Source organism: Condylura cristata, unplaced genomic scaffold (assembly GCF_000260355.1).
Source record: "Condylura cristata isolate star-nosed mole 26May11 unplaced genomic scaffold, ConCri1.0 scaffold00036, whole genome shotgun sequence".
Lineage (NCBI taxonomy): Eukaryota > Metazoa > Chordata > Mammalia > Eulipotyphla > Talpidae > Condylura > Condylura cristata.
Window position 1 is genome coordinate 11,893,001 of NW_004567137.1, and position 25,611 is coordinate 11,918,611.

A 25,611-nucleotide genomic window follows, 5' to 3' on the forward strand; every position below is an offset into this window, starting at 1 on the left:
GGCCTCTGCTGGCCCATGTGAACCCCAGGCCTCTGCTGGCCCATGTGAACCCCAGGCCTCCTGAGGCCCATGTGAACCCCAGGCCTCTGCTGGCCTGGGCACCTGAGGTAGGGACGGAAGAGCCCAATACAGGTTAGGAGCCGCTCACGGCACCCACTTTGCACCCTCCTTGCTGAGCGCAGACCTATGGATGGCCCCGGAGCACCTGCGCCACGCCAGCGTCTCTCAGAAGGGTGATGTGTACAGCTATGGGATCATCGCGCAGGAGATCATCCTGCGGAGAGAAACCTTCTACACGCGCTGCTGCCGAGACCAGAAAGGTGAGCGCATCCCCCCGTGATCTGCCCACCAGCCTGCCGGGCCACCGAGCTCCACGTCTGTCAGCCGTGCCCACAACTCGGTCCCCACGATGGCAAGTGCAGTGGCTTATCTGTGGGAGCCCTGCACAGGGGGTGGTGTGAAAGGTAGAGGGCTCTGGAAGCAGTGTACGCGGGAGGGGAGGTGGTGCCATCCATTCGGCCCATGCTGGCTGAGCACCTGATGCCAGCTCCTGGGTGGGCTGGCTGGAGCCTGGGTCAGGGCAGTGGATCCCAAGTGACCTGAGCTCAAGGTGACCTGGGAAGGAGCCCCCCTTCAGCTGGTGGCTTGTGGGTGCGTTCACCATCCACCCTACTGAGTGCTGACCTAGACCCACAGCGCTCCTGTTGGGTAAGAGAACCAGTTCCAAGTCGGGCCACTGCCAGCATTTCCTTCACCCTTTCTTTTAATGTGAACCCCCTTGTCCCATCAGAGAAGCTTTTCAGAGTGGAACACGCCAATGAACCAAAACCCTTCCGCCCAGACCTGTTCCTGGAAACGGCAGAGGAAAAAGAGCTGGAGGTGAGTTTGTTCTCTCTGAGTTTCTTTGAGCTGCTGGTATAACATAGCACAAACTTGATGCATTACAGTAGCAGAAATCTATTTGCTTACAGTCCTGAAGACTAGACGTCTGAAAGGAATTGCTGCAGTCACGTTTTCTCCAGAGGTTGAAGGGAGAATTCAAGCCTTGCTTTTTCCAGGAGTTTCCGGCAGCTATTGACATCCCTTGGCTATGGCACAGCAGTCCACTCTCGGCCTCTGTGACCACGCTCCCTTCTGTTTGGTCTCATCTCCCTCTGCACTCTCCTCTAGAGGGATAAGTGTGATTGTATTCCGGCCCACCAAGATAATCATCTCCCCACTTCAAGATGCCTGACTTAATCACTACAAAGCCCCCTTTCCAGGTCCCTAAAACGTGTCTTCCTTCCGGGGCTCCTTCTCAGCCCAGTGCATTCCGCAGGTCTCCTCCACTCTTTCAGCTCAGGAAGCTGGCTCCACAGAAATGTCCCCTTGCTGGAGGAGCTCGATGTCCATATGAAACACTCATTAAGTTTATTAAAAAATAAGTACATCCACATCTAGAGGCCATAGAGATGGAAACTTTCACTGTTTTTATCCATCTTTTCATGGAAATGGAATGCTCTCCTTTTATTTTTTAAAATTTTTTTATATAATATTTTTACATAATTTTGTGCATTTTCCTATCTCAGTTGCAATCCCCTTGGGCTTCCCATCACCAAATCACCCATGTGCCATCACCATCATCCAGTACATTTCCCTCCCTCTCCTTGCATTTTGTGTGTGTGTATTTTTTAACAGTTTATTTTTACATCATTTTGTACATTTTTTTTAAATCTCAATTGTAATCCCTGCAGGTTTCCCATCACCAAGTCACCCATGTGCCATCACCATAGTCCTGTGCACTTCCCTCCCCACCCTCCTGTTTTTGATCCCATTCTCCACTCCACCCCCACAGAATGTCTCTGGTATATGGCTGTTCATTATTCTTATTATTTTCTCGCCTGGTCCATTATACTCCTGCTATGAGTGAAACCATCTGGTGTTTTTCTTTTTCCTTTTGGCTTATCTCACTAAGCTCTCCTTGCATTTTTAATATTCCCTCACAAAGCCTTTTAAAGCCAGTATAGAAAAAAATATTTTCTTTCTTTAGAATTTTTTTTTGACTTTGAAGAATTCCAGAAGATAAAGTAAAATGTTTTCCAAATATTTTTGCTCTTATTCGCTGTGGGATAAAGATGAAGACAGCGTCCTTCAGTTTATGAGCAGCCGCTGCCAGGTGTGGCTCATGACCAGACTGGGGTATGAATGGACATTGTGCCTCTCCTCTCCTCTCCTCCGCTCCATTTCAGCAGTTAGCTCTGAGCTGAAATGCAGCTGCTCCTCTGGTCTCCTCATTCCTTCCTTCCCTCCTGCCTTTCTGGCTCCTGGGGTTCCTCCACATGCTCAGAATATCCCTTCTCAAATGCCCCTTCTAGTCAGAATATGTCCACACGTAGTGTAAGAACCTCTTCAACAAAGCACTGTCCTCAATTCACTCCTGACCTTGGATAGCACTGGAATTGGAAGGAGTCTGATCCCCTGGTGGCTATTTCCAGTAGACCAGAAACCTGGAACTAGAGGACTTGGCGGGCCTGCAGGGCCAGTCCTGGGCTGTGCAGACCAGCGCTCTGGGTGGTTCTGTCCTTTTTTCTCTCTGGCACCAGCAGATCCTTTACCAAGGCAGGAGCACCCTCTAGCGGTGAGATAGGCAACCGACAGTGGCATCGCTGTCCCAGAGTTTCCTGGAACAACCCATTCAGGCAAGGCATCTGGTCATCGGTGAGGGTAATCAGCAAACCTTAAACAAATGGTTCTTCCGTGCTTTCTGATCAAGTAAAAGGAGTAGCAAGTGAGATGATGCTGGATGGACTTCTTATATCCATGTCCTGTCCTCCACACCCCCTCCCTCCCTTCTCTTATCTCAGCCAACTGGGCATTACAGTCACCTGGAGAACTTTGACTATGCAACTTGAGGACAAACTCATGCTAGAGAAGTCATTCATTGTTTATCTGAAATTGAAGTTTAACTGCATATACTATACTTCTCTTTGCAAAATCTGAAACCCTTACTGAGGTCCCTGTACAACCTAGTTAAAGCAGAATCTCCTGGGTGGTGCCTGGGCTTTAAAAAGTTGGTAATGGCTCCATGGGCTATCCCATGGTCAGCCAAAGTGGAAAACCACCGTCCACAGCTCTTGGCATAACTGCCTCATACGCCCAGCCCCAGACAAGTTCTTGCTGTCTCCAACATAAATACTATAAAAGACATATACGGCATTTTGTCTTCACCATAGATCCAGCCTTTTCCAAGTCTGTACCATCTCTTCGATCAGTGCAGGGCACATGATGTGGTCTGGACACGGCAGTGCAGGCCCTGGTTGGTTCCCACTGGAGGGGCTGGGCAGCAGGTCCTCATTGTCACAGCGAGATCCCCCCTGCCTTGGTTACTGCCACCGTGGAAGAGACTAAGAGGATCGCAGCCGCTGAGCTAACCCGCCCCTCTGTTCCCCAGGTGTATCTCCTTGTAAAGAACTGCTGGGAGGAAGATCCAGAAAAGAGACCAGATTTCAAGAAAATTGAGAATACTCTGGCCAAGATATCTGGGTATTGTTGTGATTCTTACTTTTCATGATGATTGACTTTTGGTGGCATCTGAGCAATGGGAATGACAGTGTTTGCTGTTTGCCAGACCTGTCTCAAGGGAATAAAGATGTTACAGAGACTAATAGACTATTTTTCAGAGAAATAATCACCTGAAAGTTAAAACATTCAAGGGCAAAATTTGCTTAAAACTTAAATTCTGATCATACGTGTTAGAAATTGATACTTCTGCAGCTCATAAGGCTTTACCTGGAGTAAGTTCGGTCACCCAGATGAGGGAAACCAGGCAGTACGTTCTGTGGGTTTCTGGCTTTGGCAGCATCAGACTGGAATGAACAAGATGCCCCCCTGCATCTCTTCCTGCTCTGTCTGTGCTTCTCATTCAGTCAACTGTCCAGATACCCGAGGGGCTGAAGCCCAGGGCTGCAGATGAGCGAGGGGGCTGTTGCTGAGTGGCGATCTTCACCATCATGTGTAGGAAAGGAGCAGGAAACAATAAGCGATGTCATTCCTGCCTGGCTTATTCTTTCACGGACCTGCTGGTCAGAGCAGGTGAGATCGAATGCGTGCAGTTGAAATGTAAACACATGAGGATAAACTGGCTCGATGCTTGGCCTTCAACAGGGTGATCCTCAAACTTGCTGCACATGGAGGTCACTTGGGATTTTAAATACACTGCCCAAGTCCTGCCCAGGAGAGTCAGTTCCATTGATCTCTGAGCAGGTGACCTCAGGAGCTGCCACGGCCCTGCAGGTGACTGTACAGCCAAGGTTGAGAAAACCACTCCAGGACACTCGAGCATCCACCTGCTCCCTCAGCTGTTCTACTAGGCTTTCCCATCGTGTTTTCCATAAGGATCTCCCAGGAAACGTACTAAAGAATTATTTTTCTTAACCCCAAACCTAGCTGCTTCCTTTACATGGGTTCACAGAAGGACTCAGTAATGTGTGAATTTTGAACCATCATCCTTCTCACCCAGGGGGTTGCTATGGAGGCATGCCTGTCTCGCAGCTCTCCTTACAGTGTGGCCTATGGGCTATGAGTGTCCATGGGCAGGCCTCCTGCCTCCCAGCCACCTCGCAGCCACACTGTGCTTCCTGCCGATTGCAAAGAGGCCTCTGCTCAGAGGCCCCTGGGCCTAACAAAGTCATCCAGCTGCAGGCTTTCTGCTCCAGGACCTGGCTCTGTTCTCTACGCTAAGCGGAGTCTCGGCTCTGCTTGCTTGGCTTTTCTCTTACACTGGTCACTGCTAGAGCCTTTGTATTTTAAGGTTTTCCCTGTACTGCCAATGATTATTACAATTTCAGAAAATGTTAATATGCAAGCAAGAGGAAACATCTTGTATGTCCTATAAATGGCCACCAGTTTTCAAAAAAAAAAAAATGGAGATGATAATTTTTGCTGTTTTGTAAACTGAGTTTTTCACTTCACCGTGGGGGGTCCTGTTGTGTATTTGACTCTTTTCTTGTGTACTGAATGATATGTGACTTCATCCTGCCACCGTATTTTAACCCCGTTGTGGTTACACACTTAGGTGATTTGCACATTTCAAATGTCTACCATTATATAGGGTGTTGGACTTTCTTCGTAGTTAGCTTTCACTGCATTCGTGATGGTTTTTCCTGGACAATTCTTATGAGAGCTCATGGGCTGACCAACATGGGCCACCTCAGCACTTAGGACATTTTCCTGTTGACCCTTTAGGGAGATCACGCTGTGTATTTCTTTTCCTTCTTACTACGTTGAGTATGGCCTTTCTGACATTTGCTCTTCTTCTAATTTCTATTTCTTTGATCCCCCCACCCCAATGTTAAATTAGTTGTTATATTTATTGGCCACTTTGGTTTAACAACCTGTCCATCCTTGGACGTTCACATTTTCTTAGCAGTGTAAACAAGCTCATGATCTGTCACTACCCACAGCCTTTTTCATGACCAGAAGAATGAAAGTTACATGGACACCTTGATCCGACGCCTACAGCTGTATTCCCGAAACCTGGAGCATCTGGTGGAGGAAAGGACGCAGCTGTACAAGGCAGAGAGGGACAGAGCCGACAGGCTGAACTTCATGCTGCTCCCAAGGTACGTGCCACTGGCATCACTGCCCGCAGCTGCCCACAGCTGTGCCTCCTACCTTAGCGGCAAAGCTCGCTTTTCCAGCATTTGTTTTTCTTTCAGTGATTTGAGACAGTTTCTTTTGCACATTCATGAACACATTATTGAGTTTAAAAATACACATATTTTGCTAAGCCTTGTTCTGTATTACCGTGACAGAGAGAAAGGAAAGAAGGTTGAGTCACCAGCCACTGGTTAGTTTTGTGAGTATCGGTCCTCTAGCGCTCAGTAGTAATAATTAAGTTTAGCTAATAATACCTGAGTGGTCATGCCAAAGGACTGTTAACCTAATTAGATATTAAATGTGGAAAGCAAAGAAACAGGCTTGGCCAAGGTGTCCGTATCAGTTCCAACAGGAAGTGATGTTCTCTCATTAGAGCATAATAAACTGTCCTATTCCATGAAGGACAAGCCTGACATTCTTGAATTAGAGGAAATAGTGGGAATTGAGGTCATGTTGCACCGTCTCCTACTGATGTACGATCTCAGGCAAGTCATCTCAAAGCTATTGGGTCACAACTTCAGGACTTCTGCCAAGAGATTCTAAAATGGTCCAGATACAGAGGGCCGGGAGAGCCCCAAGAACAAGGCAGCCCATTCCAGATAGGTGGCGGCTCTGGCTCGGAGTGTGTCTGGGACAGCTGCGAGTTAAGATCCCCTGCACCTGCCCACCAGAATTTCTACAGAAGCCTCCATTGGGTTCAGGCACACTGTCCAGATGGCCTCAGCAGCATGTTGGTCTCTCAAAGCCATGCGCTTGCAGCAGCAGTAGTAGGGACACAGCAGACCCTCCTACTTCACCAAGCACAGGTGAGTGCGCCAAGGAGCTCAGGTGTCTGGGTCCAGCCTGAGGGTCATCTGGTAGTCATCTCCTCTCTGCCACCTCCTCCAGCAGTGCTAGCCCTGTTGCTCATCTACTTCACAAGCTGGCCCTGGGGATTACCCTGAGTGTTCTTTGTTGTATGCCCCTGGTTAACTCACTGGAGTTATGACTTGTAGCTAGTCCTTACATTATCATTTTGTCACTTCCATGCATCTATAATTCTCCACTAGTGAAGGAATGGTTCTGAGACTGTATGAGCTGTTTTCTAAACCAGAAAAGTGTCTCTGTCAATTGAAGTGATAGGGTTTACATGCATGCCCTGGTCAGTCATGCAACCTAGAATGCAGAATGCCCATGTCATCGGGGCCTGGGTATGGAACCCTGGGAATAGGCTGGCCCCCTGAATATGCACTTTCGAAGTGGTGATTTCTGTAGGGACCCATACCTTTAGCTATATGATGCATAATTCATTGCCTGGTCTGTCATGCTGAGATGTGACAAAAACATCCTGATTATTTGGCTGCCTTCCACGGTGCTATCATCAGTGGTTTCAACCAATGAATTAGCCACTCAGATGATTTGCAACAGCTGGCTCAGGGCCTCTGCATTTTTTAACTTTGGAGCAATGTGCCATTTTAACCGCTAGATGGCAGATGTTTTACTGGCTGGCCAATGGATCTTAAAATGCAGATAGATCTTCCGTAGCTGCACTACACCAGGACTCCACTGCAACGCACTTGGATAACTTACAGAAACATTCACCTCACTGCAGCTGAGTAGTATTCCATTGTGTGTATATACCACATCTCTCACTCCAATCATGTGTTGGACATTTCCATAGCTTGGCTATTATAAATAGGCTGCGTGAACATAGGAATGTATATATCTTTTTAAAATGGTGGTTTAATTCTTTGGATGGATACCTAGCAGTACAGTTGCTGAATCATAGGGTGAGTTATCTTTAATATCTTGAGATGCCTCCATAGTATTTTCCATAGGCACTGGACCACTCTGCATTCCCACCAACACTGGTCTTTTTGATATGGGCTATTCACACAAGTGTGAGGTAATCTCATTGTGGTTTTGATTTACATTTCCCTGATAAGCAATGAGCATTTTCTCATGTGCGTGTTGGCCATCTCTCTGTTTTCTTTAAATTAGTGTCTATTTAGGTCTTTTGCCCATTTTGTGAATGGGTTACTAGCTTCTTGTAAGTTGTGTGTCTTGGACATCAGCCCACTTTTGGATGGACAAATACATTCTCCAAAGGAACATTTTTCCAAGGCCCCACGTTTTGTGTCTATACCTCTTGAAAAGCTACCCTCTCCCACGTTTCTTAGGGTCTTGAACTGAACCTTGAGAGTCACATGGCTCCTGGCTGTTATGGGGGGTGAGCCTGGCATTCCTCCCTAGCCGCCATATCCTCCCTGCTCCTGAATATGCCAGGCCTAGGTCATAGGGCAGTGTGATGCAAAGCAAGACTGAGCTCTGGGACTGGCTCAGCCTCAGTGGCTGTGGGACCACGTGGAGGTCACACTTTTTTGTTGAATGTCACTTTTCTCATCAGTGAATATCTATAAAATGATCTGTTCTCCATGACCCCTCTTCTGGTTCCAGGGTCCAAACTCCCCGCTTCCAGGTTCTGCTTCCACAGCCTTGTACATCCCACAGTGACCCCAAGGGCAGACAGGGAGCACACTGCCTCATGTCACCCCTCACCCCATTTTCTCAATGAGTGTGACCTGGCTCATGAAGGCAGTGTGGAGCTCTTTCTCAGGTTCTGACACGCTGCTCCTTAGCTCTGCCACAGAGATACTGTCTTCTCAGACTTCTGAGTTGTAGCATCATTTTAATTTGTTTACATGGTGACTGACTGTGGCTTTTATTTTTTTAAAGATTTATGCGTACAGAACAGGCCAGCAGTGCAGGGGCAGTGAGAGGCTTCACCAGCAGGCAGATCGACAAAATACACTGCTGAAGGGAGCAGCAGGCAAAACAGGAGAGGTCTGCTGCACCATGTGGGTCACCTCCTGGACTGGAATCCAACCCACGCTAAAGTGGCATTGGCTAGCTTCACAGTGCTGTGCTTTAACCCGTTGCACCACCAGGGTGGGCCCTGATTGTGCCTTTTAAAGGACTCAAATATGGTTCAAAGCATATCAAATACATTCTGGTTCAGAATAGATCAAAGTTCACTTTCAAATGCATTATTCTTCCATAGTGATATTAAACACTGCCATGTTAAATACGCCAGGGAAGTAAAACGTGGCGACTCTAATGAGGAAGTCAGATCTGATTGCTCTAGTGGTTCAAGCCTTTACATTAATGACAGCCTCCTTCCTGGCTTTTGGGTGCAGAGGTAGGTCTGGAAGAAGCTGGCCATCTACAAAGGCAGAAAGTGGCCAAGGGTGTACGTGTTAGGCTTACGGCGATATTATGTGTACTCGCGCCTTATGCTCAATACTAAATATGCTAAATTCATCTGAGTTCAAGCACACAAACTATATGGTCTAGGTTTGTAATAGAGCCAGGTGTGTGACATATACAACTGTCTATGCTCCTAGTCACCCACATCCCTGGAAATTCCAATGTTTAGAGTCCTTGGACAATTACTACTGGCTCAATGACTGAGGTAAAAGGAGAAAGTTACTGAAGGTGAAGGCCTTTTCTGCCTTTTTTTCATCCAGACTAGTGGTAAAGTCTCTGAAGGAGAAAGGCACCGTGGAGCCTGAGCTGTATGAGGAGGTCACCATCTACTTCAGCGACATTGTGGGTTTCACTACCATCTGCAAGTACAGCACCCCCATGGAAGTGGTGGACATGCTCAATGACATCTATAAGAGTTTTGACCATATTCTCGATCACCATGATGTGTACAAGGTAAACAAGTCACCTGGCGGGTGGGGGCCAGTGTGGGGCCCGGGCAGCAGCTGGAACTGGTGTTCTGGTATTAGTCAGGTCTTGTCAGCTCTCATTCAAAATGTGATGATTTGGTGATTGACTCTCAGCCAAGCATGAAGAGGACCAAGGGTCAGAGGACAGAATAACCACATGACTTTACCAAGCAGTGTAAGCAACAAAGTAAGCAGGATTAGATTTGGGGTACTGTGTTGAGAGAAAGTGGCTCCCAAATCACCCAATGTGGCAATGTCTAATTGCAAATGAAGCACAAAAGACACCAAAAATCTGATAAGTGAAGTAAGGAATCAGTTCATCTGGTACCTTGTTATTGAAATAGCTGGTATCATTCAAAGAAGGCTAAAAAAACAAGGGCTTTTAAATATTTATTTATGCATACAACAACTGGGGAGTAGGCAGGGAGAGGGGTGGGAAGGGCGGGGTGAGAGGGTTCACCAGAGAGAGTGGGGAGCAGAACAGGCAGACTGACTGAAATCCACTACTGAGGGGAGTAGCAGGCGAAACAGGAGAGGTCTGCTGTGCCAGGTGTGTTGGGAATCAAACTTAAGCTGCAGTGGCTGCTGATAGCTTCTTAATGCCGAGACTTAACCCTTTGTGCCACCATGGCAGGGGGAACCAGAGTTGAGGGCATTAATTCAGAAGAGTAAAGAACTGAATTCACCCATTTTCTTGTTCGAAAAGCAGCTAATCATGTAAAACAAGTAAATTTGGCCTTAGAGTTCTTCAGTTAAATTCTAATTTGCTCCTACCTTTGTGATCTACATCAAACCTCAGTTTACCTATCTGTAAAATGGGATAATAAGCCTAATTCATGGGGTTATTGTGAAGATCAATGAGGCAAACAATATGTCTAAAAACCACCCCATATCCTTCAGTAAAGCTTAGAGACCACTCATACAACAGTTTGTCATAATGGTCATTAATCCCAGAGAGGATTTCTCTAAAGCATTTGTCAAAAGGCCATTTCTAAAAAATATTTATACAATACCACTAAGATAAGCCCCTTTATTATATGAGAAGTCTTTAGAATCGCCATACAAAAAATATTTTTTGCAATATGTGAAAAATGATTTAAGTGCTAAAGATGGCTTTCAACATTTATAGAATTGTCGCATCTGGATGAGTAATGGGAAATGCTTTCTTATGAGTAAAACCCCTTTTAGCTATTTTATCATCCCTTTAGCTGGCGTATAAAAACCCTGAAACTAGAACTGCATAGAACTGGTCCCAAAAGCTGTGCTTATACAGAGTTCTCGAAAACTTTCATGTTTGCTGTGATCCACTGCTTGTTTCATTGCTTTGCCTTTTGAGGACAGACTGACTGATGACAAACATTTTCCACAGGTAGAAACCATTGGTGATGCCTACATGGTGGCTAGTGGTTTGCCCAAGAGAAATGGCAACCGGCATGCAGTAGACATCGCCAAGATGGCCCTGGATATCCTCAGCTTCATGGGGACCTTTGAGCTGGAACATCTCCCTGGCCTCCCAATATGGATTCGCATTGGAGTTCATTCTGGTAGGGGCTGGGCTCTTATGCAAAGGGAACCACATGGGACTGTGTGCCCATAAGCCAGAAAGGGTAAAGGGGCTTCAGATGTAATCCATTTTCATTTGAGGGTTGGCCCTCTTGGTCAAATATGAGGCCCCAATATGTATGTCCTAGTAAATTTAGACCCAGCTCCTAGCAACTAAGAAATCACACCTTTGACTGCACTAGCTCCTGTCATAACTGACCACCTAGTAAATTTGAAACTCCAGGCTTCCTTCTGCAGCCACTATTTACACCCTTGTTTGTTCCCTCCCCGTTCTCTCTCCCTGACACCCCCACCATCATGGGCTTTTGCCTATTAAAATAGTATCTTAAGTGGGTGGGTTAGATTTTCCACAGGAGAAAAAAAGTAACTGGTTAGATTTAGTGGTCCATGGTCACTTCAGAAACCATGAAAGTTGAACATAGAGATTTAAAAAGATGAGTTACAGATGCTATTGGAAAAAGTTAGTTGGAGAGGAATTTAGAAGATCTTTATAGGGACATAAATTATCTTTATAGCTTTTATAAGTAATACAGCCGCTTTTTGAATGATCCCAGGAATCTGTTTCCTGAAAATTCACTGTGTCTAAGGCCAACTCACTCCATTATTGAAGAGTCTTTCCTTGCATTAATCAATCGTTTCCCCGCCACTGTTCCTTTTTCTCTCCTCCAAGTCACACAGGCAATCCAGGGTACAGAAAATCTGAGAGGTCATTCCAGGCTTCTTGGCAGGGAGCAGACAGCTGCCTTTGCAAAGGTCACCCTGTGTCCTCAGTGCCCAGGACATGACAGTAAAGACTGAGTGATAAATCTGTGAGATTCTCGGAGACAGTAAACTGAAGTTTCAAATGCTGCCACCTGTGACTGCCAGGAACACAGCTGTGGCCTCTCCCAGCAGGATGGCATCCATGTTTCCATGTACACATGGGGGAAATCTCTGGGCCGCTCCCTGGCCAGCAACAGCATGCTGTCTTTTTTCCTGACTCTGCCAGTTGCCAGAGCTGGAGGAACAGACAGCAACAGCACAGTGGAGTCATGCCAGGGAGAGGGGAGCTGGGCACTGGCCCACACTTTGCCCCCGTGACCTGCCCAGTGACAGAGCTGCCCACCGGGCCCAGGTGCTGGGCGGGAGGGGCGCAGCTACTGGGTTACATACCTGAAGGTAGGAAGCTCTGAGAGGCTGGAGTTACCAGTAAAAGACAGGGTATCTGCAGGGATTTTCTTCCACCAGGCCCTGCCCCCCTTTCTCACTCCACTGGGGAGGAGCCACCTGTAATGAGGCTCACCAGGCTCTGTCCCCATCAGATCTGGTTAAGAAATGGCTCTACCGCTCCTTCCACTTTTGGGTTATTATTACTTTTAGTTATTGTTCATGTTTGATTATTTTGCATCAATCCTAAAGGGTTTTGGACATAGAAGAACTATAGAATAAAAAATGTGCAATCCAGTATTTTTATTGCCCCCCCCCAAGTTCAAAAATAAAATATACTGTAGGACAAATCTAAAAACAAACTTCTGTAGATCAAAATTCAGTTAAGTCAGCCTGGGAATCAATAGTTAGTCACCTCTGTCCAAAACCTGAATTTGCACTTTCCCAGTTAATCTTTAATGGCTGAGATCTTTAACCCCTTGCTGCCATCATCCCTCTGCTCCAGCTGCACAGGGCCTGCTCGAGGGGGACTGTGCCAGGCCTTGTCTTCTGGGTCTTGCATCATGGTGCCCCACTTCCAGAGGAGGTACTCTGACTGAAACGAAAGGAAATAAAGCAAAGGTGTTCCATGACGCCCGTGTGTGCAGCCAGCAGTCAGCTCCCAGCTAGCACCCCCGAGCAGCAGTGGGCAAGTCTTCAGCCTTCTGGGAGCCTTCTACCTTGGCCGCGAGTCTCTGGCTGCCTTCTTATGCAGATACAGTTTTGGTGCCAGAGCAAACTTACTTCCTTACAGCAGGCGTCCATAATGCTCCTCCACGGCAGGCAGGCGCGTTTGTAGCCAACCTCACAGCTTACATGACCCCCCCTCGGTGGCTCGTGTGTAGCCACTTGGCCCTGAGAGGACTCCCCCTGCCCTCCTCTGCAATTTCTGTTACCTCCCTGCCTGCTTTCTGTCCACGTCAGGTCCCTGTGCTGCTGGAGTCGTGGGGATCAAGATGCCGCGTTACTGCCTGTTTGGAGACACAGTCAACACAGCCTCGAGGATGGAATCCACTGGCCTCCGTAAGAAGGAAGATTGTTTTTCTTAGAGGATAAAGATTCCGTCCAGCAGAGGGGACCTGTGGGTAAAATGCACAACTAGGGGGCACTCAGTGCCAGGGACATGAAGACTGACGTTACCCTCCACGCTGACTGTGAGCCTGTGTGAACCAACCCTGTGACCTTTGCTTTCTTTATTGCTATTCATGGATAATCATTCTTCCCTTTTTCTATTAATTTTGGTTCAGCTGCAAAGCATCCTGGTGTGTTCCACCTTCTTGAATAGTCAAGAAATTTAGCAAAGAGACATGTAAGTTAAAACGTAGTGGGCTACATCTGGCACTTTCTAGAGTCCTGAGTGAAGGGGCTCCCCCCCCCCCCCCGATAGTAACCCCTGACACTTTCCAACCCCAACCCCTTTTATTTGAGCTTCCTGGGAATTCGTTTCAGTAATGAACAACAGAAGTATTTACCTGTATTGCCAAAGCCTCTATTGCTCTGTCCTGGCTCGAAAGAGCTCCCATGCTATAGGTACTGGGTGCCTGATAAACAATGGTGGTGATAGTGACTGAAATGCATGAGAGAGAGAGAGCTCGATTGAGAACGCCAAGCCTAGGGAGAGGTGGCTGGGCCCACAAAAGTGGTCAAAGGCTATTTTGGCAATGTTCTTATCACCTGATAGTATTGACTAGAAAATCATGGTGTAAGGTTGGGGCCACACGTGCTTGGTTTACAAATGTAACCGCTAAGCACTACCTACTGGGGTGCCAGTAGTCATGAAGTATTTTGTTTGTTTGTTTGTTTTTCAAGGTTGCCTTTTCTGGCAACCTAATATATAAGTTGTGGGGGAGTTAGTTCATCTCTTGGCCTCAGAAAGCTGAAGATACAAGTTAAGGATCAACCTTGCTTGAAGAGTGTCTAAAAAGATCTGGGTGATGCATGTTAAGCATTTAGCAAGCCTCTGATAAGTGTAGGTTTGCGACATGGGGTTGCTATGATCCGGGGCATCCCTGTTGAGAAAGGGGGTCGTCAGGAGAGCACCCTCCTAGAAGACTAAGGTTTGAGAAAAGCAAGGCCTTATGAACTTGCAGCTTCACCTTGCTCCAAGATTTAGCTACTTCCTGAATTATTTTTTTTAGGCATTAAAAAACTGGGGTATAGGCCAGAGGTGCAGCTGGTAAGAGGATTCACTAGAGACAGAGTGGGGAGCAGAACAAGCACTGGACTGAAATACACTGCTGAGGAGCAGTGGGCAGGAGAGGTCTGCCATGCCATGTAGGTAACCTCCCTGGCCGGGAATCTAACTCATGCTGCAGTGGCTGTGGACAGCCCCACAGTGCTGTGCTCTAACCCATGGTGCCACCAGGGAAGGACCAACTTATTGGAATTTTGACGCAGGGATCCAAAACCAAGTTCCAACTCTCAAGCTCAGTGCCATACTTAACCCAAAGCCATGCTGAGATGGAATGGGAATCAATGGAGCAGAATCTGGTAGCCCCTTCACTCAGGACCCTGAAAGCCATGGCTAGATGTTCTCTTCTCCTGGGAAAGAAATGAATGTGAAGTGTCTTTTCACTAAAAAAGCAAAGCTGTTGACAGCACCTAAAATAAAAGTCCAAATCAGGAACTCCTGGGGTGAAACCCTGAGCCGGACCCCTACAAAGAGGCCAGGGAGCAGCCAGAGAAGGCCAGTCCAGATTTCAGGTGGCAGTTTTAGTAAAGAGGGAGCTGACTTATGGGGCTTGACATGAGTGAGCACAGGTAGATCTAACCCAGACCCTGAAAGTTGATCCAGAGGCCGTACCTGGGTCAGGCATGACACCATCTGTGGTTTCAGCAACAGCCAACTCTCAGGGCTGTTGAGTCCATAAAATGATGGGAACCATGGGTAGAAGCCACTTCTGTGGAGAGGGGTTTCCGATGCCCTGGGTCCAGCTCCTAGGTCACCCAGTGTTCAAGTCCTATCCACGGTCGCCTCCAGCACAAATGTGGCCATTTAAGGGATATGAAAATGGAGATCTTCACTTACTCTGTTTTTCATTTCCAGCCTTGAGGATCCATGTGAGCGGCTCCACCATAGCCATCCTGAGAAGAACTGAGTGCCAGTTCCTGTATGAAGTGAGAGGAGAAACTTACTTAAAGGTAAGGCATCCCACAGAAGGCACTGACCTGTACACCTGGGCCCGCTGCCTGGAGGTGGCATCAGCGACAGTGATGGCAGGAGCACTCCTGTCCTTCTGCTATGCTCACCCACCATGGTGTGAGCCACCCCCAAGGAATGGGAGTCCAGAGATTTGATTGGCACCAAAGAGCCCCAAAGATTTTTGAACTATGACCAATATGGTATAAAATGCTGCCACGCTTTCTTCCACACGTGTCCAAGTTTTGTCCCCAGCTCCTCTTCCAAGCCTGACAGCTACAGGCTGGACCAGGATGTATGTAACTTGCGTCAAAGCCCCATCTCCTCACTCACTTTTCTGCTTGGACTGCAGATGCCACCTCTCTGCGGTGCCCTTCTGTCCTGCAGCCTAGGCCAGAGGACTGCAGTGCGGCCTCAGACCTCTGGCTTGGCGCCATCTGCTGCCTCTCCAGATGCAGAGCTAGATGTTGGGCCTCTGCCTGGGGCCTGCTAAGTCAGATTCTGGTAGATCAGGAACACAAACATAGTAATTATATACATTATGACATATACATTTCAGATGTACGTGATTATAAATCAACATCTATATATAGGCTAAATTTACTCTAGAAGCTCAACTCTCTTCTTCATACAATCGTCCCCTTATACCTGGATTTACCCACTCACTCTTCCCTGTTGGTAACTCCTAATTGGCCTTGCAGTTTATATTTGCTTTTGATCTAGTTAGTTTAGTCACTTTTTTTGTTTATGGGCCACCAATAAGCGAAGTCATATTTATCTTTCTGTATCAGACTGACTTCACTAAGAATAGTGAAGACCCTCAAAATCCATCCATGTTGCTGCAAAATAGTGGGATTTCTTCCTTTTTTATAGCTGAACAGTATTCCACTGTGTAACATTTTTGTTTGAGCAAGGGCTCTTTAACAATCTGAGCAACAGATGAGCACTACATGTTCGTGAGTCACTCCTCCAGACTGTCACCTATCTCTGGCAGTCCTCTAGAGCCACCAGAGTCCTCTTCAGTCCCAGGCCACCTCTTAAAGTTCATTACAATCTTCATAACTGACCTGAGCCAGCTATTGACTGTCTCCGGCAGCTGAGTGCAGCACTGCCTTGCCGTGTGGGAGATATCCCACACGGGAAGTGTCCTATGTACTTCTTGAATTCGCCATAAATTTTCAGCACATAGAAATGTCCCCACACACATCCAACTGACTGGGAATCGAACTCGTGCTGCAGTGGCTGTGAGAGCTTCATACCGCTGCGCTTTAACCAGTTGTTCCACCAAGGAGGGCCCACACCGCCGGTTTTAAAAATGAGTGGTGTTTAAATGTAGCCCCACTCAGCCTGCTTTTCAAATATTTCAGCAAAAACTAGATTTCCAGTTAAGTTTCCATTATTTTATGACCTCCAGATGGGCTCCCCAAGGGTAATGAGCATTTGTCATGGTACACACATATTTATAACTTACCTTAAGCTTAAGGTGGGGAAACCATGGCCTAAATTTATGGCAAAATCTGCAACAAAAGGTAGAGAAGAAAGTGGGGACCGTGAAAACAGTTAGGTAGTTTTCTTTTAATGTAGAGATCTTAGGACGTTGCTCTAGTGTTTTGAATAGTCTTGGGGGCGGGGCGGGGTGGGGGGAGGAGAAGACAACTACCTTGAAAAACCATGTCTGTGGTTTAAAGGTTTTGGAAATAAAGACCTGCTGGACTCCTGCAGACCCTGGCAGGAATGGGTGCTGAAATGTAGGCAGTGAGGAGGAACGTGGGGGTGAAATGTCCCCCGCAAGCAGGTTTGTTGGACCGGCAGCCGCTGTGATCTCACCTTTCTTGTCCCACAGGGAAGAGGAACAGAGACCACCTACTGGCTGACCGGGATGAAGGACCAGGTGTACAGCCTGCCGGCCCCTCCCACTGTGTAAGCGTGGCCTCTGGGGGGCGGGGTGGGAGGGGGTGAGGGGGCTGGGCTTTGTAGGATGTGCTGCAGCAGGGGCTGTGCCAGGGAGTGATAATATTAAAGACAAGGTGGGAGACCCCACACTCAAGGCTTGGAAACACCCCACCTCTGGCTGCTAGGCCCAGGCTGGCTCAGGTGGATCAGACAGGTGGGCGCTAAGACCAGAGCGTGCTGGAGGGGCCTCGAAATTTCTGCCTACACCCTCTGCTGTGCCACCTCATGAAAACATGAGGTGCAAAATCCCAGGGCTGTAGTTCTAGTCTCTGCTTGGAGTTTATAGTCCCTGTGCAGTAAGGAAGATGATTCAGAATCCCAGAGTGGCTCAGGGGGCCATCTGGTTGGAGATCAGTTCCTGCGCCCAGGCCTGTGGCTGTGGCAGAGAGCCCCTCTCAGGGACTCCTGGCTGTGCGACCCAGACAGCGGGCAGCCATGCCCAAACCACCCACACTTCCCAGGCATGGGCACCTGGCCCCCTCCTAGACATGCCTCGGGTCTACCCCAGGCCCTTGAACCCTCCCTCCAGCCTGAGCCTTCTCCCCTGCAAGACCCAGCCTCTGAACTCCTTGTGGGAGCAGCCAGTTTGCAAGGTCTTGGGGGCGGGGGTGGGACAGGGGTAGAGGGAGACCCCATACTGCCCACAGCATATGAAATTGAAACAGACTCTCCCACTCGAAATAGATGCTGCTGCTTCTGCAGCTGCCCAGAGCCGGACACAGTTCCTTGCACAGTACCTTGGCACCGTAACTGATTATTTCGGAGCTAAGGACAGTTCGGAATAAGTGGTTGAGATTTTCCCTTCACACTCTCTTTCCAGGGAGAATCAGCAGCGCCTGCAAGCGGAATTTTCAGACATGCTTGCCACTTCTTTACAGAAAAGGCAGGCGGCAGGAATAAGAAACCGAAAACCAACCCGGGTAGCCAGCTACAAGAAAGGCACTCTGGAGTACTTGCAGCTGAACACGACGGACAAGGAGAGCACCCATTTTTAGACCTACATGAAGTCTGACAACTCAGACAAACTTAGTGCAGCTGCACTTGGGCCTGAAGCCCCAGACACCCCGAGATGCAGTGGGACTGAGGCGGCCCTGGGGCTTCTGCTCAGCCTGCGCCTGGCAGGAGCAGGCGGTGCTGGGGATCAGAGGCGCGCTCCCTGCAGACATTACCTTTTTCTCTGGCACCTCTCAGCTCAACAGCTGTTCTAGCAGCTTCACCCTTGACACCCTGGGAAAGAGGAGGAAGTTGAGGAGATTTAGTTTTCATTTCATTTATTTTTGCTTGGTTTTGTTTACTGGTTCTTTTTCCATCCAGATGCATGATAGGTTTTTTTTTTTAATTTCACAATTATATTTTAAATATCTTATTAAATTATAATAAACTCCTAATTTTTGTAGAAAACAGGGTATATATTAGGCAAGAATAAAAGCAGAAAGCTCATGGTGTGTCTGTTTCCACCCATTTCCCTGGAATGTGCATCATCTTCTATTGGCTAACAAAGCGACCGTTCCTGAAAAATAGGCAAAAAGCTAGATTGCCACTGGACTAGAGCCCCAGGGAGGGCATTCTGTCTGGCCTTCTGCCCTGGACGGCGTGGAATACAGTCCTGGCCTATAACAGCACTGACCTCTGCAGGTAACCCCTTACCTCACCCAGCCGGCTGCTCCAGCCTCTTCTCGCGGCACCCAGTGTGTAAGCCAACTAGTGTCGCGTAGACCAGCACTAGCCCTCAAACAGCTGTCAAACTGCAGTGCTCACCCCTTGGAAAAGCTGAAACCCAAAGTGGTAGTTACCTCCTGCAGGCGAGGTGGATCACTTAAGGTGCAGCACAAGTCCTTACTCGGCACGTGGGGGATGATGGCCATCGCCCACTGGGGAAGAGATGGAGATGTGAACATCTTACTCATCCAGGAGCATGTACTGATTTCTTCTTGCCCCAGGATCTGGTTTGCTGTTGAAGGTATGGAAACAGTCTTCTCCCAGGTTACACTCTTATGAGGGAGAGAGAAACAGAACTGGGCTTGGGAACTGTGGACCTTTCTTTGGTGGGTCCCGTATGTGGGGCACGCCTGTGAAGGATGACCCAGAGGGACGACTGCTATAGCCAGCATGCAGTGCATCGTTATTTTGCTCTTCATATACTCCACATTATCAAGCTGAAACAATAGCATATTGACTTAATCTGTCTAGACAGTCTCCAGCAGTAACAACAGCATATTGACCTATTCTAGCTCTGTATCTTGGTGTTCTATTTCTTGGAACACCGTGTCCAGCCCCAGATGGCCGAGCCTGCGCACACACCCAGACAAGTCTCTTGATAAGCTTTTTATTATCTTTCTCAGATGTGGCTGCTTGCTCGTATGACCTGTTTTCTCACATTCTTGGAGCTCAGACCCAGCCCTCTGGCGTGTTCCCCCAAGGCACATGTGCGCTCACCTGCCTTTCAGTATCTAAGTCCAGATGCCAGTCAAGGTCATGCAAGAGTTCTGCCCACAGGAACCAAGTAGAGCTCATGAGCAGGATTCACCCGAGACAGAGTGGGGAGCAGAGCAGGCAGATCTGCTGGAATATACTGCTGAGTGGGGAAGCGAGTGAGACAGGAGAGGCCACTGTAGGTCCTCCCTGGTGGCATAGGGCTTATGTCTCAGTGCTATCACTGGGAGAGCCAGTGCAATCCCTGGCCAGGGAGCTGACCTCTCCAGTCTCAACTGCTGCTCCCCTCAGCAGTGTACTTCGTCGATCTGCCTGCTCTGCTCCCCACTCTGTCTCTGGTGAATCCTGTGACCCCTTCCTCCCCCCCACACAGACCTCTAGCCTACAGCCTAGTTCTATACATAATCCTAAAAATGAAGAAAATTTAGCCATTGTAAGACCAATCAGCAAAAACTCAAAATCATTGTAATGTGAATGCAGCATGGATGAGATGACCTCTCAAAGTTTCCAGTGTCTGTCTCCAGTGCAGAAGCTGCATGGTGGTGCAAAGCCTTTGACCCTTCAACTAATGCAGCTCAGCTGGTCCACTGAGAAGGTAGCAAAGAGGGTATGTGATAAAAGGGACAAGAGTGAGGCCCAGGCAGGGACCACATATTGGTACTGCACTTTTCCAGCTGTAAATTTCTCTAACCCCCTAATAATGCATCAGCAAATCGTGAGTTAGGATATATATTTTTTAGTTGCTCACCAATGAATTCTATATGAAAAGCACAAAAGGAAATATTCTGTTAAAACAATTTCAAGAGAAAGTCAAGTACTAGAAATCATTCTTTTATACCTTTGGTTGTATCTTCCTCTTGAAAACACACAAGGGGCCCTTCCTGGTGGCGCAACGGGTTAGGATGCAGCACTGCAAGCTGGCGGCAGTGTGAGTTCGATCCCTGGCCCAGAGGTGACCACATGGTGTGGCAGACCTCTCCTAACCCGCCCGCTGCTCCCCTCAGCAGTGTACATCACTCAGCCTGTTCTGCTCCCCATTCTGTCTCTGGTGAAGCCTTTCACCACCCCTGCACCACTGGCCTGTACCCTAGTTCTATATGAATAAATAAATAAATCTTTAAACACACACACACACACACACACCAGGTCTGACCTTAAAATATTAAGGGAGTAACACACTAAATGAATGAGCTTTGTGTTTTGTCTGTTTTGCCCCAGACACCTTTGATGGAAAGAGTGAAGAGAGACTTGAAAATGAGAAAAGGTATTTTCCCCCTTGAAATTCATTGCAACAACAACAACAACAACAACAACAACAAAAAAACCTATAAAGAATAAAATTGTTTAAAGAAACAAGAAAATAACTCAAATTTAAACGATAAATATGTATGCCTGTTCAAAAACTGACATCTGGGGCAATGTAATAGAGGAAACTTAAGCCAGCTCTTGCTTCCTCAGATTTGAAGCAATAAACAAACCTGTATTACCTAAAAGGCTCATCTGTTCTCGGAATTAGATGACCAAATCTAGGCAATGAAGAAGCAGGGGATGACCTTGCAAATATTTTAAGTCTCAGAATGGGAAGAAAACAGAAGCTATATTAACATACTATTTGTAGGTCTATATCCTGCTATCCTATTGCAAGGAGAATGCTGGAACTGAAGGAGGGTAGGTGGGTATCTCCAGAGTGATTTTGAAGGGCTCAGCTGTGAGTTACTGTCTAGTGGAAACAGTCTTATGCATACCTCCAGTTTTACTTTGCAACTTCCTGTGAATCTGTTTCTCAAACAGTACAAGAGAATTTCTGATCCAGGCAAGATGGCACAGACTAACATTACTCTGATCTTTCCCACTATGTACAGCCATAAAATCATGCCATCATGCGAGAAACAAGCAAAGGAGAATGCAGAAAGATGAAAAGATTAGGAACCCCAAAACTGGAAGAACCACATTGCAGAAAAATGTCTGATTTCCCTCCATGTAGCAAAAGAAGTCAGGTTCAACATTTTCTAACCTCCAACAGATCAATAGAATTGAATTTAAACTTTGTCAAATCTGTTTCCTGTCAGAAATAGAGTGACTATTTCTGGTTTCTCTACTTTGTGCCATTGATCTTTATCTATCTCCACAATGCCATGTAGTCTTATTATATAAGACTGTACTATATAAGAATCAGTGTATCATCTCACCTGATTCTTTTGCAAAATAGTTTCAACTATTAAAATCCCTTTGCTCCCCATATAAATTTAGAACGGTTGTCTATAGCTACACTAGGACTTACTAGTGTTTTGATATCATCTGCATCAAATCAACATACTGGTTTGTGTAGGACTGACACTGTTGGATATTCCAGCCCATGAACAAACAGATCCAAGATTTATTTAGATCTTTCATATGTATGATTTAAATGTTCCAATAGTCATTTTTAAGTAGAAACAAACTGGTTAATTTTTTAATAGTTATAGGTACACATATATAAGTAAAATCAATATAAAATGAACAGAAAGTGTTTTCCATGTAAAATCAATATAAAATGAACAGAAAGTGTTTATTTTGATTCCCCCCATGTCCCTTGAGGATCAAAACTGCAGATTAGATTAGAACCACCAACACTGAAAACATGACACCAAGGCGGGCAGACCGCTTCCCCTGGGCCTGCATACATCACCAGAAGCAGCACACCACACCTACCAAAGACCCGCCAAGGAAAGGAGCTGTGAAGCCCCATCCAGGCCTCACAGCTATGTCTGCAGAATAAGTCCCCTTACTATGTTCAAATGCTTGAAAAGGTTATTTTATTTTTACACCAAGTCTTTAATGACAATGTATATCTTTCAGTTATGGAATATCACAATCCGGGCCCTCCCTGGTGGCACAGCGGGTTAAAGCACAGCACTTAGAAGCTAAAGCCACTTTAGCATGAGTTTGATCCCCGCCTGCCCTGAAGGTGACCACATGGCATGGCAGACCTCTCCTGGCCCGCCCGCTGCTCCCCTCAGCAGTGTACTTCATCAATTTGCCTGTTCTGCTCCCCACTCTGTCCTTGGTGAATCCTCTCACCCTCCACATCTCTGGCCTGTACCCCAGTTCTGTATGAATAAATAAATCTTTAAAAAAAAAAAGACTATCACAATCCAAAATAGTCATATTAAATACATATTACAAGTCACTACTCACTAGATGGCATGACTATGTACCAAAAACTCGGGAATACTCATTTTTAGGGAAAAGGAATTATAGGTTCAGTGGGATGGATCTATTCACACTCCCAAGAGATAACAGATTACAGATATGACCTATGTTAAAACTTTGTAATGGAAGTTTCAGGAAACATACACAAAATTCTGAAGGAGAAAATGTACAATATGAAAGGTCAGATGGGCAATTTGAAATAGAACTGAGAACTATATAAATCAAATGGGAAGACTATAAGTAGAAAGTGTAATAATGGCTGTAGAATAACTTCAGTAACCCATAACTAGACTTTACACTACTCAAGAATCAATCTCCTCAATAATTATGTTAGCTTGAAGATTATGCAAATTAAATTAATTATACAAAGAAATATGAAAATGAAAGTTATGCAATTAATCAAAGAGGATAAAATGGATAAAACAAAGCAGAGCTTCTAAGAGTCACAAGACAATATCAAGTCATCTCATGTACTTATTAGAATCTGGAAATTAGAACACTAGTGAAAAAATGATGACAAAAATACATCAAATATAATAACAAACTAGACCGAGATCTAGTCATTAGGAACACCAATCAAGATAAATACCCAAAACCACGTCCAGGAGGCATATTATCAACTTCTGAAGAAATAATGTGAAAAGGGAAAGAAACACATTGCACTGATAAGAATCACAATCAACTCGTACAAAACTACACAAACTTAGTAACAGTGGAATGGCATTTATAAAGTATTGAAGGGGAAAACACAAGCAAAAATATATCTCAAGAGTGAAAAATACTGTATCGAATAAATATAGGAATTCATTCCCAGCAGACATCCTGTCTAATACACGTTACATGAAATTCAGCAAAAAGACTGGATAGAGCAGGTCTCCTGTCCACCTGTGAGTGCAGAGGCCTCTTTTTTTCTCCCATTCCTAATCGACCTCTCCTATCAAAAAATAAATAAGTAAAAGGATACTAGATAGAAACTTGGATAAAACAAATGAGTAGTACTGTAAGTGAAATAAAGTAAAACAATACTTTTCTACTTGTTCTATAGTGACTGATATAAACACTCTCATTTGAGTTTCCTGTTGGCTAGCACAGAATGAGAGAATTGTAGCTTTGTTTCAGTTGGCTTTCTGACTCTCCACCAAATAAGATATTTAAGTGCCAGAAAAGCACAAGAAAAGATATTCAAGTATTGTTCATTAGTAAAAGATAAAGTCCCAAAGAGACAGCACTGCATACTTACTAAAATGCCTAAAATTAGAGCTCAAACAGTATCAAGGGTAGACATAGATGCAAAACCTAGTGTATTATGAAGCACAGATGTTTTCTGTCAGTGGGATTGCCCAAGAGCCTCTGCAGTTTGTAGAGACCCTCTATTACCCAGGCACCATTCAGCCTCGAAACAAAATTGCTACAGACCAGTGTTTGCCAGCCTATGATTAAGTAATTTTTTTTCCACTTCAAATTGGCCTCCGAAGGCTACATCTATAAAACACAGCTCACATGCTTGGATGTTGTGCAATGTCTACTTTGCCATCCAAGTTCTCAAACGCTTCCTCTCAACTGTGCGCCACGGAGGAGGCGGGCTGGCTGTGTTCAGGAGGGTCCCCTGCAGTGCCCTGAGCTCTGGTGGAGCGGACCACACCGCCAGAAATGGAGGTTTCCCGCCAGAAATGGAGGTTTCGGTCTCTGCTTTCCTGCGAGCTAGACAAAGCCTGTGGCCAAAGCTTCTGTGCGCCCAAAGTGGGGGTTTAGAGTGAAAATTTACAAACAGTAGGGGACTCCATTCATATTATTATTCTCAACTCCTCTGAACTTGTATGTCAATCTGCCACAAAGATGAGGTAATCTGATCAGCCAGCACTTTAAACTGGAATGAATCCGGATGTTGATGCATCAGTTTAATAAAGCGAGCAGGGGGTGTGTGGAGGGTGTGTAAGGGGTCTTCAAGGAACTGGGCATACAGCAAGTGGGACCTGAGGGCTTTCTCCTCATCCTGGTCTCCTCTTTCTCTCTGAGACCTGGGGGAGTTGAAAGAACACGTCAGAACACACACTTAGAGCTCCCACTTGGGAGAGAAAGTAAGTCCTGATCAGCAAGATGGATGCATGACTCACAGCCTTCGGGGAAGCCAGAAGCCCCACATCCCACTACCGGCTCCCTCCAAGAGGCCTTCCTGGGCCTGTGTTAATTCTGTTAATTTATTCTGTTCTCAAGAAGTTGTATATAAACTTCTTCCCCAGTTACAGGCCTTCTTAACTAGTCAGATTCTCAACCACAGGAAAGAAGTTCTATTCAAGCAAGTTAAAAAGCAAGGAGTGGATCAGGTAGCCTCCTCCAGTCTCTAGGGCCCTGGCTTAGAGGCTGCAAGAACCAAGAGACCCAGAGAGAGGATTGTCTGGAGTCCCGCTCAGGTTAACACTGTAGTGCCACTGCCCAGCCCCTCTGCTACTGGGGACAGTGTGTCAGCCACCTGCCTACAGTTGGCCCAGGGCCAGGGGCTTTTGCCTCCTGCGTACCCGTCTGTTACCAGCCCAAGCGTGGCTGCCTCCCCACGTTGCTCCGTTTCTAAGACGAGCTGCTTTATCTTCAAGTGCACAGGCCCTAAGCCACCAGCTACCAGCCCGGCAGTCCCATTACCTACCACTGACACTGACTAGATAGTATGATTCTTAGGGTCCCTTGAACAAATAATGACCAATGTGGTGGTTAAAACAGCAGAAGTGCATTTGCTCACAATTCTAAAGGCCAGAAAGGGGACGTGAAGGGGTTGGCAGTGCTGTGCTTCCTTCCTTATTT

The 25,611-nt window shown here is 46.5% G+C and overlaps 1 protein-coding gene across 1 annotated transcript in view; it reads left to right on the top strand.

Moving 5' to 3' along the window:
- The window catches only part of GUCY2C (guanylate cyclase 2C), a 50,227-nt gene extending 32,042 nt beyond the window's left edge, over positions 1-18,185 (top strand). The window contains exons 18-27 of the mRNA XM_004693256.1: positions 183-320; positions 791-879; positions 3,431-3,522; positions 5,442-5,600; positions 9,144-9,336; positions 10,720-10,894; positions 13,023-13,121; positions 15,145-15,239; positions 17,081-17,157; positions 18,011-18,185. Of these exons, the coding sequence (XP_004693313.1) occupies positions 183-320; positions 791-879; positions 3,431-3,522; positions 5,442-5,600; positions 9,144-9,336; positions 10,720-10,894; positions 13,023-13,121; positions 15,145-15,239; positions 17,081-17,157; positions 18,011-18,185 (1,292 nt within the window). The remainder of the gene's footprint in view (positions 1-182; positions 321-790; positions 880-3,430; positions 3,523-5,441; positions 5,601-9,143; positions 9,337-10,719; positions 10,895-13,022; positions 13,122-15,144; positions 15,240-17,080; positions 17,158-18,010) is intronic.
- Positions 18,186-25,611: the final 7,426 nt, after the last annotated feature.